Here is a 21,451-nt window from a genome sequence, read left to right on the forward strand (position 1 = left end):
ACAAACAAATAAATGACAACTGCTCCCCAAAGATGTATAAAACATTTAGAATAGAAAATGAATAAACATCTCAACTAGTAAAATTACTCCTTTTTCAGCATTAAAAAATAACTCGTGAAAAATGTAATGTTATTATGAAGTGTTATAGGCATCTCAATTCTATTTTGAAAATAACACATGGCATAATTTTAACTAAGAGAAATGCTAGTTTCCCAAAATAGCATGATTGTTACCTTTTCCCAAAACTGTAACTTTTCCCCCGAGGTTTAAAAAATAAATATTACCATCATGACATCACTAGAAAGAAATTGAAGCATACAAGGAACAAACTATAGTTTCTTTTTATATCAAAATGTACTCTTGAAAATGTGTTTGGCACAGTGCTAAATCATATATAGTTAATACTAAATATTGTAGGATACAATAAAACCCTGGAGTTAATTGTTTACACCCTCTTATGGGAATGAAAATAATAGATACCAATTATTCAGAAGTCAGCCTATACAAATTGTATAAACAATATTTTATGTTTTGTCTTGAAAACCAGTGATATAATAAATTTTACATAAAAGACTGCAAAATAATATAAATGGATTTAAACAGATCTTTACAATAAGAAATTCAAATGGAAACAGACAAGTAACAAAGAGAAGTAAAAAAATTTATTGCAGTATTCGCTCCACCAGGTAGTCTGGGGATCCCTTTTCTTGTATTGTTTTCAGGGTGACCTAATACATCAAAATCTACATTTACAAAAACTCCTTCTGCAGATAGGTCATAGATACTGCATGCTTTTTTTTTTTTCCAACAGAATAAATTATATATCCAGGAGATTCTGCCATTTTACAGCCTGGAAAAAACAATGCTTCCCTGGAAACTGGGCTAAGCTAAAGAAAGCCATCCGCTGCTAGGTTAAACTCCAAGAACACTTTATTAAGAACATTAACAGACTAATTTCCAACATTCACTTGTTTATTTTTAAACAGAAAGTTTTTTTTTCCAAGATATAAACAATTTTTGTTAAACTATAATACAGTGGGAGTAAAAATGAACTGAGAATCTGTTTCTGCTGCACAACAGCGAAGGGAGCTCCCACAAAAATGTTTGCCCAACATTTCCTTCTTTTGTTCCTGCATCCCAGGTTCCATTCTTACTCTTCATAAAACTGATTTTTTTTTTTTTTTTGCCAGAATGTTGATATTCAAGTTTTTCTGCCTTTAAAAAAAACTCCTGTAAATTTGGCTGCATGTACAAATTCATTAGCTGGAAGTCCCATCCTTGGCGGCATACAGGGATCGTAAAGTCTGAACAACTTTATTAGTCAGCTTATTAGCACTCGTTAGAGCAATTTTTTTGTAAATAATGTCTGACTCTTTAATAGTGTCTACCCAAGGCACCAGTTTGCGGCCATCACGGCGCTTAGCCTCAGTCCAGGAGCCACTGTAGGAGCCTGCCATCCACTGAACACTGAAGCCACTGCTGGTTTTCTGTACTACTCTTGCAATCTGTGGTCGGTCTTTGTACTTTGGACAGCAAATAGCGATGACATCCATGACGTCAACACTTTCATTCATCTGTGCTGCCAACTCCGTAGAGTCTGAATTTCGTTTTGACCTTCTCAATGACTAAAACATTGGGAGGGGGAAAAAAGACCAAGTGTTACACAAAATAATTTTAGTGAAATTATTGTTTTTATTGCTTTTAATCCCTTGACGCCGGGAGTTGGGATATCCCAGCACACTTCCATTGCCGGCAATGAGACGCACCGTGACCGCCAGCGCCAAGGGGTTAACATATATTTGTAAAACCATGTATCTCTTAATTTGTACCCGTGTCTTTACTCTTATTGATATATAAAATTATATATACATGTGAACCATAAAGCTACATAAAATTTAGCAACAATAAAAAAGGATAACACACATTAATACAATCCAAAGAAAAATTAATAACCTTTTATGCTGGATAAATCTCATTTCTGTTTTTTCTTTTTTATTGTCTTTTATGTTAAACTTTCTACAAAAAGATGTATAAATGGGTAAGTAGAGAATTTCTATCTACAAAATGTTTTCTCTCATAAGTATTACATTACTTGGTGTACATTGAATAGACTGACATATATAAGCACATAAAAATCATTTTACGTAATACGCTGCGAAATACGTTGACTCCTCCTCCGCCTCACCCCTGAAGTGCCTCCTCCTCTATCCTCCCCATCACTTTCATCATCTTCTGTCTCTGCTGCTGCATTATTTTTAGGGCTGCCTCCTCCAAGCAGCGAGGTAATTGCTTTGTTCCGAGCATTTGTGCTGGCTGACACCTCCCCTTCTTCTTCCTCTTCATCAGGGTCCAGATGTTCCATGAGAAGTTTGAACTACAAAAATTAGATATTAACTTAGAATTTGAGGTAAACATTTCAAACAAGACTGTCAAATTCCTAAATGTTTTCCATGGCAGTGGTTTGATTTTGGTGAAAGACTTTAGCTACTGTCCAACTTGGGTGCTCGAAAACGTTTTTTCTAAAGAGCCAGATTGGAAGTATTTTTGGCTCTGCAGGCTAAAATGCAATACAGAAATGAATGTGCAGAGCTGTTTCAATAAAACTTTATTTTACACCAACAGGCAGCTGACCAGATTTCGCCTACAAGCAAGATGTCACTGACACTGATCCAAATTATCAAGCAGCCAGTGATTACTAATTACTGACAGACATTTAAACATTTTCTGCTCCTTCTGCTCTCCACCAAGAGGATATAAGAATAAATGAAAGATGTCAAACAACTTTAAAGAACTAAAATAAATGCTAAATTTAAAGTATAAGGTTTGCAGTCTATGAATGATATGAAAACCATTGTGTAGCTTACATTTGTAGTCAAGAAAATCATGAGTAGTTATATTCAACTACCAGCTTTAAGTAGATTAAATTTAAAGACTTTATTTTTACTTTTTAGGACAATCTTGAAAAACATTTTTTAAAACATTAAAAAAATTTTATTGTGGTAAAACACAAAATTTACCACTTTATTTTAAAGTCCTTAAGTCATTCACATGAAGTATATTCAAATGTTGCATAACCATCACTACCATTATTTCTAAAACTTTTACATCATTCCCAAAAGAAACTCAATCTGTACCCATTTAATACTCCCCATTCCTCCCTTACAAATACCTGTGAAAAGAAGAGAAGCCAAAAGCAAAGGAGAAAAGGAAAGATATAAACATCTGAATGCAGAGTTTCAAAGAATAGCAAGAAGAAATAAGAAAGCCTTCTTCAGCGATCAATGCAAAGAAACAGAGGAAAACAACAGAAGGGGAAAGACTAGAGATCTCTTCAAGAAAATCAGAGATACCAAAGGAACATTTCATGCAAGGATGGGCTCGATAAAGGACAGAAATGGTATGAACCTAACAGAAGCAGAAGATATTAAGAAGAGATGGCAAAAATACACAGAACTGTACAAAAAAGATCTTCACGACCCAGATAATCACGATGGTGTGATCACTGACCTAGAGCCAGACATCCTGGAATGTGAAGTCAAGTGGGCCTTAGAAAGCATCACTAGAACAAATCTAGTGGAGGTGATAGAATTCCAGTTGAGCTATTCCAAATCCTGAAAGATGATGCTGTGAAAGTGTCACGCTCAATATGCCAGCAAATTTGGAAAACTCAGCAGTGGCCACAGGACTGGAAAAGGTCTGTTTTCATTCCAATCCCAAAGAAAGGCAATGCCAAAGAATGCTCAAACTACCCCACAATTGTACTCATCTCACACGCTAGTAAAGTAATGCTCAAAATTCTCCAAGCCAGGCTTCAGCAACACGTGAACCGTGAACTTTCTGATGTTCAAGTTGGTTTTAGAAAAGGCAGAGGAACCAGAGATCAAATTGCCAACATCTGCTGGATCATGCAAAAAGCAAGAGAGTTCCAGAAAAACATCTATTTCTGCTTTATTGACTATGCCAAAGCCTTTGACTGTGTGGATCACAATAATCTGTGGAAAATTCTGAAAGAGATGGGAATACCAGACCATCTGATCTGCCTCTTGAGAAACCTGTATGCAGGTCAGGAAGCAACAGTTAGAACTGGACATGGAACAACAGACTGGTTCCAAATAGGAAAAGAAGTACAACAAGGCTGTATATTGTCACCCTGCTTATTTAACTTATATGCAGAGTACATCATGAGAAACGCTGGACTCGAAGAAACACAGCTGGAATCAAGATTGCCGGGAGAAGTATCAATAACCTCAGATATGCAGATGACACCACCCTCATGGCAGAAAGTGAAGAGGAACTAAAAAGCCTCTTGATGAAGGTGAAAGTGGAGAGTGAAAAAGTTGGCTTAAAGCTCAACATTCAGAAAATGAAGATCATGGCATCAGGTCCCATCACTTCATGGGAAATAGATGGGGAAACAGTGGAAACAGTGTCCAACTTTATTTTTCTGGGCTCCAAAATCACTGCAGATGGTGACTGCAGCCATGAAATTAAAAGACGCTTACTCCTTGGAAGGAAAGTTATGACCAACCTAGATAGCATATTCAAAAGCAGAGACATTACTTTGCCAACAAAGGTTCATCTAGTCAAGGCTATGGTTTTTCCTGTGGTCATGTATGGACGTGAGAGTTGGACTGTGAAGAAGGCCGAGCACCGAAGAATTGATGCTTCTGAACTGTGGTGTTGGAGAAGACTCTTGAGAGTCTCTTGGACTGCAAGGAGATCCAACCAGTCCATTCTGAAGGAGAGCAGCCCTGGGATTTCTTTGGAAGGAATGATGCTAAAGCTGAAACTCCAGTACTTTGGCCACCTCATGCGAAGAGTTGACTCATTGGAAAAGACTCTGATGCTGGGAGGGATTGGGGGCAAGAGAAGGGGACGACAGAGGATGAGATGGCTGGATGGCATCACTGACTCGATGGATATGAGTCTCAGTGAACTCTGGGAGTTGGTGATGGACAGGGAGGCCTGGCGTTGCGTGATTCATGGCGTCGCAAAGAGTTGGACACAACTGAGCGACTGGTCTGATCTGATTCCTCCCTCCCCACAGGCCCTGCAAACTTCGGTTCTATTTTCTGAATCTGCCCCCCTTATTTTTTTTCCCAGATGCTCCACATGGCTTTCAGGATCTAAGTTCCCTGACCAGGGATCGAACCCTGAGCCCTCAGCAGTGAAGGTGTGGAGTCTTAACCACTGGACCACCAGGGAATTCCCTGCATTTGCCTATTCTTAAAGACATTTTAAAAGCATAATTAATACACTCACATACACACTTATTAAATGGGTATATATATACATATATATACGTATGTGTGTGTATATTTATATACTTGTACTTCTGTAAGAAAACATGAAAAAGTTGTGATATTGATTGCCAGAAGGAAGAGGAACAGAAATGGCTAAAGACGGTAGCCCTCTCAAAAGTATTCACATTTAAAAGTCATTATCAAAATGAAATATATTTTGGTTTTACTACTCACATCTAGGTACTGTTTTACTATACTCCTCTTCACATCTTCAGTGATTTTGGAATTAGCCATATCACTCCGCAGGAAGTCCAGTGTTTGCTTGGGATGAAAATGAACTCCTGTTTTCCGGTTTATCGCTTTATCATACACTTTTGCAGATTCGGATGGAGAGTATTTCTGAATTTTACTGTTTTAGGAAAATAAAACCATTAATGTAAAATTTTTTTTCAGGCATTTACATTTAAATGGATTCTAGTTAAGTTTTATTTACTTATAATTAAACTTTTTGTCATATAGATTTTAACCAGTGAAACTGTATACAAAATAAATTTTAAAAGGGAAGTAAAGACACAAAATCAAAGATTAAAGAGTAATATTCTCCTGTTTTCCTCAGTACTTGTCTTGAATCGAGGCATCCTTTAAATCAAAGTAGCTTCTCATGTCCATTTTTTAGTACCATGATTGTGACTGTAGGGCAGTTTTAATATAATTACTCAGTACTACCTAACTGGTTTACCTTCTCTAAGATTTTTCATTCTCTACACAGCCAGAATGATTGTTTACAAACCTGCTTCATATTATTAACAACTCTATTTCAAAATCTTTCCATCTCCTTAGCACTGCCCCAATAGTTTACAAGGTTTTAAATTATTTTGAATTACAGGCAATACCTTGGAGACATTACGGGTTTGGTTCCAGACCATTGCAATAAAGCAATTACTGCAATAAAGTGAACCCAATTTTTTGTTTCCCAATGAATATAAAGGTTACCTTTACAACGTACTGTAGTCTATTTAAAGTGTGCAACAGCATTGTTGAAAATCGTATATATCTTAATTAAAAAATACTTTATTGCTAAAAAGTATCATGAGTCTTCAGTGAATTGTAATCTTTTGGCAATCATAACATTGAAGATGACTGATCAAAGACCACCATAAAAATAACAATGAAAAATATTTAAATATTGTTGAATAACTACAAAATGTGAGACACACAAAGGGAACAAGTGCTGTTGGAAAAATGGAGCCAACAGACTTGTGTGAAGCGAGACAGCCACAAACCTTCAATCTGTATAAAATGTAGTATCTGTGAAGCGCAATATAACACAGTAGGTCCTACAGTTGCCAACATTTAACATCAAGGTATTTCTCATTAAAATCTGGATTTTCTAGTTTCCCTTGAAAAAAATGGAAGCTCTGGCCACATTGTTCCCACTTTCTCCCATGGCAACAAGCTGATGAATATCTGAACCCCAAATGTGTTCATTTTGCCAGTGACCTACCCGGGTCCACTTTATTCATTTCGTTATCTGTCCCTATGAACATTTAACTTCATAAGGATTCAATGAATGTGAAAAATGTCCAAAATTCCACGGGTACAAGCAGTGTAGTGATTGATGATGAATAAAATTATAGCGCATTCAAAGTTATTAGTACTTTTCTATCTCTTACCTTGATAGTGTACATTAAAGACTACTGGATCCTGTTAGAACTTAGCCTAGCTGGTCTGCATCTATTTATTCTTCATTCATAGCAGCCTAGCTGGTCTGCATCTATTTATTCTTCATTCATAGCTCTTTAAAAACTTGAATTTGCCATCTATTTTTTTTAATATTTACTTTTATTGATTTTATTTATTTTGCTGTGCTGGGTCTTGGTTGTGGCATGTGGGATCTACTTCCCTGACAAAGGATCAAACCCAGGCCTCCTGCATTGGGAGTGCAGAGTCTTAGCCACTGGACCACCTGGGAAGTCCCTGCCATCTATTTTTGGGGTTAGCCTAATTCTCTAATATCTTTTTAGGGAAGCCAACATAATAAGTCTTTTAATTTATGATGCATTATCTCCAAATAGAAGAATATAGCTTTCCTCTCTTCAATAACAGAATGTACAAATTACAGTATATTGTACAACAAAAACACTATATAGCAGTTAAAAGGAACAAACTCCTTTTTATAAAAAAGGAGCATTTTTAATATTCAGCATGCAATCAAAACTGAGTTTCATATTTCTTCATTATTTGAAGACAGCAAGTTTTTCTTTCACCGCTTATATAATCTTACCTATCAGAAAATCCACAGAGATTCTTCAAATGTTGCTTTAACATCAGAAGCAATAAAATACCCTGGGAGACATTTGCAAACTCAATTAAAGGAGCTGAATTTTCTGGCAAACATTTCATCACCGAATTTATATCATCTTCTGAATCCGAATCTGAATCCGAATCTACACGTTTCCGTGACTTTCGAGGCCTAGAGACTTCTTCTTCACTCTCGCTTGACTCATTTTCCTTACCAGGAGATGATTTTCTCTCTTTCCTTTTGTCTTTTACCATGGACTGAAAAAAAGAGGAAATTATTCTGTCTAAAAAATAATAAAATGAAAATACCACTAAGAACTATACATATGCTCCCTTCAACAGCTTCAAAAGTATCCGCAATTTAGTGTTTCATATATCAAAACTCTCTGACTTTCTGTTAACAACTGGGGTTGTAACCCTTAGGGAGAAAATAATGTTCTAAGACTAAATAAAATCCGCTCCTCCAACTACTGTGCCACCCTCCCTAAACCCTTCTGGAATATCATTCCAAGGGAAAGAATTTTCTTATATGATAGCAATGAAAGATAAATTATAGAAGTAACAATTTGGTATATAGGTAAGCCATTACAGAGGAAAAGAAGTAATTATAATTTAACTGAGGAAAATATAATAGGTCTTGAATTCCCCCACCTTCTTTTAAACTCTCCCATTTAAGAACTTTTCAGCAAGATAACATGCAGTTTTTCTTAAAAAATTAAATTGTTTCTTTGTACTTTACGAAACTGTTAGCTTTTTAAAAGAAACAAAGCCAACTGGTTTCCAGAGGTGGAAAAGATTACAAAGCAATATTCAAAATATAGTTGTTAAGAAATAAAACAGGAGAAACATGAACAAGTATATTTACAACAGTTAATGAAGTAAAATAAGATAACATGATGGATCAAGTTCCTGGGAAATTATTAACCTCTTAAACTTCAATGTGCATATTAAACACCTAGGCATTTTATTAACAATGCAAACACTGTGTCAGCAGGTCTAGGGTGGGACCTAAGGTTCTACACGTCTAACAAGCTCTCAGGTGAGGCTGGTGCTACTGGTTCTGGTCTGCACTTCAAGTAGGGTTCAGATACCTCTGTAATTCTAACTTTTAGGTATTAAAATAATCTCCCTGATTTATGAGTTTGACCAGGCTGAGTTTTGGGCACAATGATACTATAAAATGAGAATATTTACTTGTATCATCAGGTACATGAAAATATTCCAACTAATTTAAAATAATGTAAATTACTGAGTGCACCTACTGTATTCCCAGGGCTACACCAGTTGCTTTTACAATTAAACCAACTATATTTTCTTCTTAAAAACCATGAAAGAAAAGATATAAAGTTCACAACAAAAAACTTAGTAAAGATTTTGGGCATACAATACACCAATGATTCTGGTGTTCAGGGATAAGGAAATCAATAGTATAAATTTTCTGTGTTCCTTGTAAGTAAGCTATTTATATTCATATCTGTATCTCTTCAAGTGTACTAGTGTTATCTACAGTATTTTCAGATTCATAAAAGAGCAAGGAGTTTTTAAAATGAGGTTTAAATGAATATATGAATGGACAGTGAACATTTAAGGTCAGTGCTTAAAGTGGGAGAAATAAAGACATGGGATGGCTTATCAACAGAACAATCCATGTATGCATGCATGCATGTGTGTGTGTGTGTGTGTGCACACGTGTGCTTGCACATAAGTATGTGCATGTATAAATTTCACCTAAATGATCTGGAATGAAATGGTTTTAAGAACTTTCTTAATGGAAATGAAATGGCAACTCATTTCCTCTCTCCAACTCAAGCACTATTTAGATTTAAGTAAGTTTATTTACCAAGGTTTTATATACCTGTGAAAACAATAAAAAGAACAATGAGAAACAAAACAGTGAAAATAGCGTGCCTGCATTCTGAAAGATGCATTAAGAATAGCAATGTGTGTAACTTACCTCCTTGAATGACTGCAGTAGGTTACTACCAGAAACAGAGAGTGTAATGTCTATATGATGCATTATAAACAACGGCTCTTCCTGTGTCTGGTATGGAAAACAGGCTAGATTGTCTGCTATATACAAGAGCATATTCACTTCTGTTTTCTGTAAATTAAAAAAAAAAAGTACACATTTAGTAGATAATCCAGAAATCCATCATAAAAACCTTTTTAGAAAAAATATTACAGGGTACTTTCACCTCAGCTAATGTTTCAGAAAGGAAGGGACAGGGAGAGAAAGAAGGAAGATGAAGGAGGAAGCAGAAGAGAAATGGATTTTACAGAATAATCTTAAATCCATTTTAACAGATTTCCTAATGACTTAAACCATGGTACCTTAAAAAGGGAAGAGGTGAATGTTTTTTCAGTGCACCCAAGTGGAAGTCCTGGAAGTTTTCTTATAGAGTATATAGAATCTTTACGATAAATCCATACCACATCAGAAAGTACACATATGAATTCATGATTATTTATCATTGTGCCTCTAAAAGTTTAACCCATATGGAGAGATCAGTTACACACAGTCTTCAAAAGTAAGAGGTAATAATTATAGTTCAAACATGTGGATTAAAAAAATCCAAGTTCATGTACTCGTAAAATAATTGTCAGTTTCCTGTGTGTGTATAATTTAAAATATCAGAGTCATTCTGACAGAGTTGCCAAAGATTCACACCATAAAAACTCTGATGTTGGCAAATTATGGTTACTAATACTTGTTTGCTTTTAAAAGAAGTAACAGAGACTTTTTTTCAGAACTTCATGATCATACGGAATATAAACAGAAAGACATATTAATATTTAAATTCCTTTAAAAATACTTATAGCTTTTAAAAAAAAAAAAAACAGGCCATTAAAAACACTACTTCCAGGTACTTCCCAGGTGGTTTGGTGGTTAAGACACTGTGCTTACACTGCAAGGGGGCAGGGGTTTAATCCCTGTTTGGGGAACTAAGATTCCGCATTGCCTGAAGCATGGTCAAACGCTTCCCTAAAATCCCTCCCCAAACACACCTTCCTACCATCTCCCTTATCCTGCTGCCCAAACAACATAAAATGCCATATCAGTGGTAGCAAACAACAAAAAATCCCAAAGGACAGATGGAATGAACTTGCTATTAGTATTCATGAAACTCCCACTCTATTTTTTATTTTTAAATATGTATCAATATGTACATGTTAAAGTTGGGAAAATACAGACAACCACCCTTGCCTCCCTGTAACCTTTTTCCTTAGTTTTCTCTTCCTAGCTCTTTGACTATTCCTCTTCTATTTCCTTCTCAAACCAACTCCTTTTCAAACTGCTTTTAGCAACATTCTATTTTTTGTGTGCTTAGAAGCCCTGAGAGTCCCTCGGACTACAAGGAGATCAAACCAGTCAATCTTAAGGGAAATCAATCCTAAATACTCATTGGGAGGACTGATGCTGAAGCTGTATTTTTGTCATCTGATGTGAACAGCTGACTCATTGGAAAAGTCCCTGATGCTGGGAAAGATGGAGGGCATCAAAGGATGAGATGGCTGCATGGCATCAACGATGCAATGGACATGGACTTGGGCAAATTCGGGAGATGGTGAGGGACAGAGAGGCCTGGCATCTGCAGTCCATGGGGCTGCAAAGAGGTGGACATGACTAGGGGACTCAACAACAGGACAAAAATATTCCAGTTATCCTTTGACTCTTCTCACAATGTCTCATATAATTTATTCCTTCCTCAGTGTTTCTTCTTTCCTTCCATCCATTCTTTTCCTTCCAACTCTCTTCATAAGAACTTAATCCCTTATTACCTTCGGTGTGAACACAGGCTCCCGCAGTGCAGGTAGATTTTTTACCAGCTGAGCTATTATCGAAGATCCTCCATAAACCATGTCTCACTATGACCTTGCTGGTCTAAATAATGAATCTATTCATTATTTCCCACCCATTCTTATCTTTGTACCTTTATTTATGTTTTTACACCTGCTCTGTCTTAAATAGTAGATCCATCTTATTCCCCTACATCTTCAGTAATTTGTTTCTCCTCTGACATCTTCTGTTGGAGGTAGTCAGAAGAAAGCACTGTATTATGAAAACTAGATTTCCAATTTAGCATGTTACATGCTGGGGTGACAGAACATCCAGCTAATGACATACAGCAAGCAATGAAATCATGTAGGAATGAAGCTCAAGAAGAAGAGAAAGACTGGAGTGGATTGCCATTTCCTTCTCCAGGGGATCTTTCCAACCCAGGGATCAAACCCGGGTCTCCCACGTTGTAGACAGATGCTTTACTATCTGAGCCACCAGGGAAGCCCAAGAGAAAGGGCGATACAAATACAAACCATCTGGGACTCAGACTATGCTAATGTTAACCGCTGTTTTACAGGAAGCAAGATCCAATGATGACAAGAGCACCTTATCTTATCATTATGTACTCCTATCTAAACCTCTTACACACAATGAAAGCTTAATACTGGTGACAGTCCTGATGATGATTAAATTATATTCCAAGCGTTTCTAAAATAGAAGGGTATTATATTTATTTGTTAGATAATACAACCAAAAATTTCATGTACTATTTAAAAAGAAAAGGTGTAATAAGGCATCTGTATTCTGGTAACTTTTAGATCCCCTGGAGAAGGGCATGGCAACCCACTCCAGTATTCTTGCCTGGTGAATTCCATGGACAGAGGAGCCTGGTGGGCTACAGTCTATGCGGTTGCAAAGAGTCGGACACGACTGAGCGACCAACACATAATTTTAATTTTACTTCACTGAAATAATCTGGTGTCGGAACAGCAACAAAGTCAAGTCAAGTGATTAAAATATGAAAAAAAATTTTTATTTTTAAAGCTTCACACAAGAACTGGTTCTATGTGGAAAGATACCACATCTTCATCTTCTAGCACAATGGCTACCATAACGCGTATGCTGAATACTGTTGTAAAATGAATGAAAACATTCAGAGGTAAAATTAAAGAATGGGATATTTTATTTTCCTGCCTTATAGTCTTGGCCAATGCAACTTTTGCAATAGCTCCTAAAGGATCAAAACTGTAATTACACAAAAGTGGGCTTTTCATTAAACGAGGTCAGGTTGAACAAGCAAGGATCTCAACAGCCTAAAACCCAGGACAGTTACTCTAAAAGGTTCGAGTCTGATATAAACAAGTGGAATTTCACTTTATCTATCTATCCATCCATCCACCCACCTCAAGAAGTGACAGTTTAGTAACATAGTTTATGTGAAAGCATGCTTAAAGGAACTGCCATCAAGTCTGTAACATACTCAGTATGGAGACAAAATTATACTTTATCCCTCATTTTATTTTCATGCTAAACTTCCTCTTCAATACAATGTAGTTAACATAGACCTAAATAAACACATTTAAGATAGTCACTATTATTTATTAAAATGATAATATTTTTAAAATGTTGACTACTTTAGGCACACAATTTACAGAACATTTATCTTCTTAAAATAAGAAGTTTTTAATGCTTACTGCTGTGTCATCAAAGAGGTTGAGTAAAGAAATCAGAAAGGCGCGTCTGTGCTGGCGGTTTCCACGGATCATGGAGTAAAGGTGTGAACACAAAGCACTGGAGGACTCGTCCTGCCGGAAACCCCTTACAGGATCTTTTAGGCACGTGTTGATTGCCTGTTGTACCTGGTAAGACATCTTCATGCCAGCCACTGCTTTCATCTGAAATCAATAAAGCCTTGTTTTTGTCACAGAAATTAAAAGAGCCAAATTAAAAATATAAATTTGAGCATTATAGTTAGAGGTGAAGTTTATAATTTGGTTTTATTTAAAATAATAAAAAGCATAGAATGCAAGCACTGGAAGGAATATTAGAGATCATCTATTGTAATCTGCTCATTTTTATAGAAGAAAAAAGTGGAGACCCAGAGGAGCCATCACTGCCAAGATACACAGTAGGCACTAGAGCCCATGCATCCTGGTTTCATCCAGAGTGCATGCTATACTGTTACTTCCAGCTCAATCTTAGAGAGTTAATTTTAAAAACAATAAACACCTTGGGGGACAAACTTAGATTCATGTTTAGAAGTAATTAGTAAGCAAAATATTTTATTCGAATATGAATCTGGGTAGGACATTTGCCAAAGAAATGGTTTACCAAAGAACAATATTTAAATTTAGGCTGCACAATTTAAAAATACATACGTGAATGAATCCAGCATATTTTTTGTCTATTTCCACAAGCTGCTGATCAGCCTTGTTCCGCATAGCTGGTTCTGGGTCTGTGCCCATAGCAATTAAATACGGCACACACTGGAAATAAAAATAAAGAATTCATGAGACATCATAGTAGTAAAAGCTCTATATGTATCTTGACGTATATTAAAACTTGCTATATATCTGGGACATATGAATTTAGCTCACTGGCTTTCCTATAAATGAATGCCATGTTTTAGTATTCTTTTAAAATTTATTAATCTGCCCTTAGATTTAGCTAAAAGTAAAAAAGCACTGGAGCATCAGCAAAAAATTAAAAACAAAAAAAGTGATGTGGTGAACTTCAAGCAATTTCAACGTGAGTTTAAAGTTCTTTTATTAAAAAAAAAAAGGGCTCCCAAACTAAGAATATTCATTTAAAAGTATGATATATACTACAAATTAATAATCCAATAATTTTTTAGGCCTGACTGAATTTTCTTTGTAAAGAAAATAAAGGGTGAAAAAATTTGTCTTCCATACTCAACACCAGAAAAATATAAATTTCCTCCCTATTATGCTGATTTTAGATACGGCTTCAGTAGTCTGACAGCTGGATAGGTAGTAATCTGATAACAGCCATACTCACTGGTCAGGAAACACCAGTCACTACTATGTTAGGTGACTCTGAATTAGAGGTGAGGAAGCCAGAAAAATAGCAACAAACAAATAAAAAAGTAGACATAGCACTGAATGAAATGGGTCATCAAGAATCAAACCCTGAATTGCAGGGTGGGGGGAGGCTCACAAAAAACATTATTAGCTTAACTTGTAAAATATGAAAATACATTACATATTATTGTATCAATGTTAAATTTCCTAAATTTGATTGACTGCATTATGGTTTTATAAGAGAATGTTTCTGTTCTTAAAAAAATGTATGTTGAGTATTTAGAGGTAAAGAATCATGATATCTCAAACTTACTATCAAATGGTTTCATGTGTGTATGCAGAGGGAAAGCAAATGTGGCAAAATGGCAACAAAATATACGTAAAGAGTATGAAGGGCTTAATGTGCCACTCCTGCAATTTTTTATAAATATAAAAGTTTAAAGTTTAAAAAAAGATACAATAAAAGCAAAACCTAAGACTACTAAGCATATCAGCAAAGAGCCCTAAGTATCTAAAATAGTCAAGAGTATCAACAGAGTACTGTACATTTTATTAAGTAATCCTGCCCTGAGTCACAAAGAACAGACTGAATATTCATTAGTGTGTTTTGTTTCAGGATACAGAGAATAACACAGCATAATAATCAAGAATATATTTTTTAAAAGTTAAACAGAACAGCTGAAATAAAAATCTTGAAGGGTACAGGCTGTTATTTAACAAATTCACTTCTGCAGCCTATGGCACTCTCCTGAATGTGTCAGATGGTGAATACTACAACATAAACATTAGCTGCCAATCCCTTGTAGTACAAATATGTCTTGAGTACATCATCTAGTCTACAAATCCATGTTTTAAGGTATTTGGTGCTTGATCTTAGTTCCAATTAAAGATGAAGGAACAGAGTTCAGATTATATAGGTGACTTTTCTGTGGACTAAAATCCACACTGTTAAGATAGATTATACCCTTAACTCCATTTATATTACACGCTGTTGTTGGATTTTAGAGGTAAGCGTCAACGTGAATTAAATCAAATCTATTATCCCTACTTAGAAGAAGTAATACTGAGTACATACTGTGCAAATATAAAGTTTGTATAATAGAATCAACATTATGAATATATATGTACTTTGCAGTTAAAAACAACCTAAAAGATGGACTAAAACTTGGATTCCTAAGAGTTTTGGATGGTCCCCCTCACCCCCGAAATTGACAACTAAGAGGAATAAAGAACTACTTATTTTCTAATCACAATGTCTTCAAGTGGCAACAAATTCTTGGCTCCTTCCGTAAGTGCTATTGCTGTAAAACATACTTACCTGAACTGGATGAATAAGACCTTGGTTTAGAGTCAATGCAATGACATTGAGGGCGAAGTGGCGTACACTTGATTGGGTGTGAAAAAACGCCTCAAGCACCTGTTTGAGGTAAAGCTGCATGATGGAACTACTCATCCCTGAGGAAACATCACCCATTTCTTTCAAATCTTCCTGTTTTGCAACCTTCTTCCCTACAAAAGGAAGTAAACATACTAAGAATATGTATATTAACTTTACTAACTATTCTAAATTAAGTCACAAAAGCACAAAATGTGACAGCTGACTCATTGGTCCTTAATTTTTAAATTTTTTTAGGTCTGTTAGAGACCCCTTGGAGAACATGATGAGAAAGTATAATCCCTTTCCCTCTGTCAAAATGTTAAAGTCTGCATGCACATTCAATTTATAAACTACTTTAGGGAGTTTATGAAGTATCTTCTTTAACTCAACTCCTTTATCTAATATAGGGTAAGTAGGTATCTGGATTAAAAAAGAGTCACACAGTATGCTAACTGCAGCCCCACTGTGAACTTTGAAAATATATTTTCACTTACAGTCTCTATCTGCCTGCTGCATACGTGTATCTTCTTCTTGTAGGTAGGTCTGGAGGTTTTTTAACACTTGTATTTTTAAATTTACTGAGGAGTTTTTATCAGATAAAATATTATTGTATAGATTTTTCACCTCTTGCTCAAACATTAGACTTGGGTGCTGAATAAAGGCAAATCCTAAAGAAGATGAAAAAAACAAAAATTCTCTTGATATATTAATATTAAAATTAAATATAACATTTATTGAAAATGTTGATAAAGTATATAAAGAGTATCTTATTTCAAAAATTAAAACTTAAAATGACTGGAAGAATATGCTGGTGGCCTTACCTAGAGAAGTATTAGAGCAAGTACTTCTTCCCCCATGAATTAAAAACAAGAAATTGCATTTCAAAGGAGAATTTCACTCAAGAGGAAACCTTGAGGAGGGAGCAGGGCCTAGTGGCTAAGGGAGTGGACTAGGAGTCAGGAGTCTTGGGTTCTATTCCTGGCTCCACCACTGACTTGTAGTGTGACCTTGGGTGAGTCACATAATCTCTCTGTGCCTCAATTCTCCATCTGTAAAATGGGGACAATAATATTTACCACCCACCTACCTCAAGGGGATATTTTCAGGATTTAAGAGGTAATGTGTGCCTTTTTAGATCCCTAGTGGAAGGTACTAACCTTGGTGCTATTAAAATATATTCATCTGATGAAATGAAGTACTTCTAAAATAAAGCTAAAAATCTTGTATCTATTTCTATATGTTGTTATAATGAAGCCACAATGTTGAATTCTATAATCACAAATTACCCATATTTATTACCCAAAATAGTATTACCCATGTTTATTTATACAAAATGCTTATTTATGAGATGAAACGAAGATCTTTGATGAGAGCAAATATTATGGATGCCAAATAACAAACTAAATTCAAAGCATAGAGTGATCAGATAACTAGCCCAAGGTGACACAGGATAACAATGGCCCAGGCAACTTTTATTAACTGGTCTAAAGGCACTATTTTCTGCATAGTACTCCTTCAAATTAAAATTTACATTCTTTGTTCTCTGAATTAGATGTAACACTATTAGTTTTTGCTGTTTTATAGAATGTATGTCCAGACTGAAGTACATATTTGACTTGAAAGGTAATACTCTACCAATACAACTCCCTAGTAAGTGGTATATGAATTTTTACTCTATTTGCTATATGTAATTTTCTGAAAGAGATGAAGAGGAAATAAGATATTAAGATACTCTGTATCTGTACAGAGTAAAACAAAACAAACAACAACAACAACAAAAAAACAACAGCACAAAAACACGAAGAGAGTGCTCTTCTAATTTTTTTTAGTGCATTTAGTTCAGGTATCAAGACTTTAAGGCTATCCTTCTCAAATTTCGCCCATATTCCAATATCCTTCCAGATAAACCTCAAAGACCTAACCTAACCACATGTATTTATTACATCAATGCTCTTGGAAAAATAATAGAGAAAAAGTATACATCCAGCTGTTCCTATGTGGTTGGTTACTATGTGTTATCTATATACTAATAAATAGAAGTCTGTAGACTGCCCTCTGTTTTGACTTTAGAAGAGGCAGACACATACACTGACAAAACGTTGCAAAGAAAAGTAACAATTAAAAAAATACACAACAGTACAAATTTTTCTACATCACTTTTCTTAATTAAAGAACTTTGAACCCTATAAAGTAGGGGTTGAAGAAAGTATTGTCACCTCTATTTTACTAATGAGGAAACGGACATACAAGTTACATGACTTGCTGAAAGTCACCCAGGAAGTCACTGGATGAGCCAAGAATGGAACCCCGTTGTTTTAACCCCCAGAAGTATATTCTAGACACCAGATCCTACTTTAAACAGAAACATACTTAAGTAAATCAATGTTTTAGACTCACAAAATTTTTAAAACTTCCTCAACCTCTCAAACAGCTAAGAACTAGGAAGAAATCTAGACTTAATTTACCTAGACCAATGATGGCTTTTGTTTGCACTTCTTCATCTGAATGCTTTGTAAAATACATCAATAGTTCAAGTACTTTATCCTTTATGTTAACCTAAGGGGGAAAAACACATTAAAGTGTATAAGGAAGAGTAGCTTAGATCCGTTTTCAACTGTGAAGGGAAAAAATATCTAAAAGCAAACTTCTGCATGTAAACTTTACTAAAGAATAAATCACCAATACATGTATAAGTCCATAAATTTTAGAACAATCTCATTCATTGGGACAGTTTGCAGATATAACTTGCATTAATTTATCAGACTGGTAACTAACCGATTGGCTTCACAGACCATGTTTTGAAAAGCATTGTTTTAGAATTAAACCAGACAACTCTAGAGACTTCCCTGGTCTGTCAGTGGTTAAGACTACATGCTTCCAATGGAGGGGGTGCAGGTTCAATCCTGGGTTAGGGAACGAAGATCCCACACTCCATGTGTGCATGCTAAGTTGCTTTGGTCGTGTCCGACTCTGTGCGACCCTATGGACTGCAGCCTGCGAGGCTCCTCTGTCCATAGGATTCTCCAGGCAATACTGGAGTGGGTTGCCCTGCCCTCTTCCAGGGGATCTTCCTGACCCAGGGATCAATCCTGCGTCTCTTACATCTCCTGCATTAGCAGGCAGGTTCTTTACCACGAGTGCCACCTGGAAAGCCCTTTCACATGCCGCATATCCAAAAAATAGAAAATAAAATACAATAAAATTAAAACAAAACAACACCAAAACCCAGACTACTCTAATGCTGCTCATCCTGGGTCATTACAGTCATTTTTTAATGCACAGGTCACACAGTTCTATTTTTTCAGGATATTAAATAATAATATTAGGATCTTTACCTTACTGTTGCCTTTAAAATCTTCCAGATCAAAATCAAAATGCCGACACAGTGCCCCAACAGTGAATAGGGATCTCAAAAGTGCTGGTTTGTTTGTTAGCAGTGAAGTGTTATTTGGGTCCTCTTGGTGTTGACTTTTTAATTTTGAAATGGCACCTAGTAAAATAAGTAACATTTATTTATATTATTTATAATAAACCCTCTATTCTTAAACTGTTATGCTCAAATAATTACTGCTAATAAACTAAAACTAAATTTTACTAAAATTAATATAAATTCAATTAAAATTTACTAAAATTAAACTTTTCTAAGTATTAAACATGCCTAGAAATATGAGGACATTCCAAGTGAGCCTAAAAGAACTAATATAAGAAAAAAAATGGTATTTAAATTTTATTTGACATAGTAGGCAAAAAACTTATCAACATTCACTTATGAGAAGATAAATTTCTGAAGTAATCACATTGGGTTATTGAGGGAATATAAAAGATACCAGGAAGTATTGCTTCTGAGAATGGACTACAGAGGACAATCAAACCTCTTATAATTCCCTTATCTTTTATCAGATATGTTAAAAAGGAACTGGACACTGCAGGATCTAGCAAAATAATTTTAAAGCCCAGGCAGTGAACTTACCATAGTATCTATTGAAACAGGCCCACACAAATTTAAAATTTTGTGTCACTTTATTTACAACAGCCCCAAGACAGCTTACACAATGTTGCACTACCTAAAAGAGAAAAAATATTACTGTTTAGATAAAAGTTAAAAACAAAGGTAAAAGCATGATAAAGTGATTTAAAAACACATGATTTGTGAATTGCATATTGGTCAACACAGAGGTGGTAAAGTGAATGCTTACAGTCATGCCATATTTGATGATAAGCTTCATTAGGTCTTCTTCAATAGTGGCAAGGAAAGTTTCACTCGGATGTTCCATCAGTGGTACAACTAGTTCTAGAATTTTTGCAACATTGCAGATAACCATGAAATCATTTTGTGTCTATAAGGATAAAATCAAAGCTTTATGAATATCAAAATCTGAAAAGAAACTATATGCAGCTTTGTGTATTTGAGGTTTTGGTATTATTTTATAGGTATATTATATACATATATATATATACACACACACACACACACACATAATAGCTTCCCCTCCCCCCCCAAAAAAAAACCCAAAACAGCATTAGGAAAGAGCTTTTTTAAAGTATGAAGGGAAGAGGAGCAGATAGTGACAGGAACCTGGATTTTATTCTAGCTCTGTCACTAGCTTACCATGTGATCTTTTAGTCACTTAGTCATAATGCTACAGTTACTGTTTTTCTCCCTAATATGCACTAACAGTTCTGAACAATGGTGTTTAAATATTTAACAGTATTTTACCAAAGACTGGTACAATTTTTAAGATTAATATTTTTCAAACTAGGATAATAACAGTGCAGTATCTCTCAATTGAGGGTGACTTTCCTGGTGGCTCAGATGGTAAAGAATCTGCCTGCAATGCAGGAGACCCAGGTTTAATTCCTGGGTTGGGAAGATCCCCTGGAGAAAATGGCAACCCACTCCATTATCCCTGCCTGGAGAATTCCATGGACAGAGGAGTCTGGCAGGTTATATAGTCCATGGGGTGGCAGAGTCGGACACAACTGAGCAACTGATATTTTCACTTTCACTTTGTCCCCAATGGATATCTGGCAATATATGGAGACAATTTTGGTTGTCATAACACTGGCATGAGGGTACTACTCGCATCCAGTGGACAGAGGCCAAGGATATTGCCAAACATCCTATAACATGCAGAAAAGCTCTTGAAAACAAAGAATAACCAGGTCCTGAGTGTCAACAGTGCTGAAGTTGAGTGCTAACAATAGTGCTGTGTTAACCCCTTTTATGATAGAGGAAAACACAGAATCCCAGAATTAGGTATAAGTCTCCTTTATTTTAAAATTTAAAATGTTAACATTACAATTTTTTTAAATTTTAGAGGTTTTAAAACTGATTAAAAATTGTAGGCAACAGGTGATTAAAGTGGGTGAAGGGATAAATTAGTTTTTCTCAAGATAAATTCATTTGAAAATCACTGACAGAATCTTACTTTAAAAATGCAGTAAAAATTTTTTGAAACATAACTGACTTGAAAAATCAAGTAAATAAAGTATCTTAAAATCTAAAAGAAAAATTTAAATGAAGATGAAAATCATGAAGGAAAAGAGCTGTAGAATACCTGAAATATCTGGAATGAATATACATAAGATAGGTCAATATCTCAAACATTTAAAGAGTTTACAAAAAAAAGGTCCACAGTTCAAAGGTAAAATAAGCAAAGGATAAGAACAGTCAAATTAAGGAAAATGAAGTTCAACTGGTTAATGC

The 21,451-nt window shown here is 35.4% G+C and overlaps 1 protein-coding gene across 4 annotated transcripts in view; it reads right to left on the minus strand.

Moving 5' to 3' along the window:
- Window positions 1-640: 640 nt before the first annotated feature.
- NIPBL (NIPBL cohesin loading factor) overlaps window positions 641-21,451 on the minus strand; it is a 205,139-nt gene continuing 184,328 nt past the window's right edge. For 3 of the 4 annotated variants that reach the window (XM_061393710.1, XM_061393706.1, XM_061393709.1), the window contains 13 exons: window positions 19,941-20,081; window positions 19,715-19,808; window positions 19,080-19,234; window positions 18,210-18,300; window positions 16,239-16,412; window positions 15,685-15,875; window positions 13,704-13,811; window positions 13,020-13,220; window positions 9,499-9,645; window positions 7,528-7,802; window positions 5,478-5,652; window positions 2,186-2,374; window positions 641-1,625 (listed from right to left, as the gene is read on the minus strand). In XM_061393710.1, the coding sequence (XP_061249694.1) occupies window positions 1,260-1,625; window positions 2,186-2,374; window positions 5,478-5,652; window positions 7,528-7,802; window positions 9,499-9,645; window positions 13,020-13,220; window positions 13,704-13,811; window positions 15,685-15,875; window positions 16,239-16,412; window positions 18,210-18,300; window positions 19,080-19,234; window positions 19,715-19,808; window positions 19,941-20,081 (2,307 nt within the window). In that variant the 3' untranslated portion in view covers window positions 641-1,259. Of the gene's footprint in view, window positions 1,626-2,144; window positions 2,375-5,477; window positions 5,653-7,527; window positions 7,803-9,498; window positions 9,646-13,019; window positions 13,221-13,703; window positions 13,812-15,684; window positions 15,876-16,238; window positions 16,413-18,209; window positions 18,301-19,079; window positions 19,235-19,714; window positions 19,809-19,940; window positions 20,082-21,451 lie in introns of all 4 variants that reach the window. The other variant, XM_061393708.1, reaches the window with a different exon arrangement.

Source organism: Bos javanicus, chromosome 20 (genome assembly GCF_032452875.1).
Source record: "Bos javanicus breed banteng chromosome 20, ARS-OSU_banteng_1.0, whole genome shotgun sequence".
NCBI lineage: Eukaryota > Metazoa > Chordata > Mammalia > Artiodactyla > Bovidae > Bos > Bos javanicus.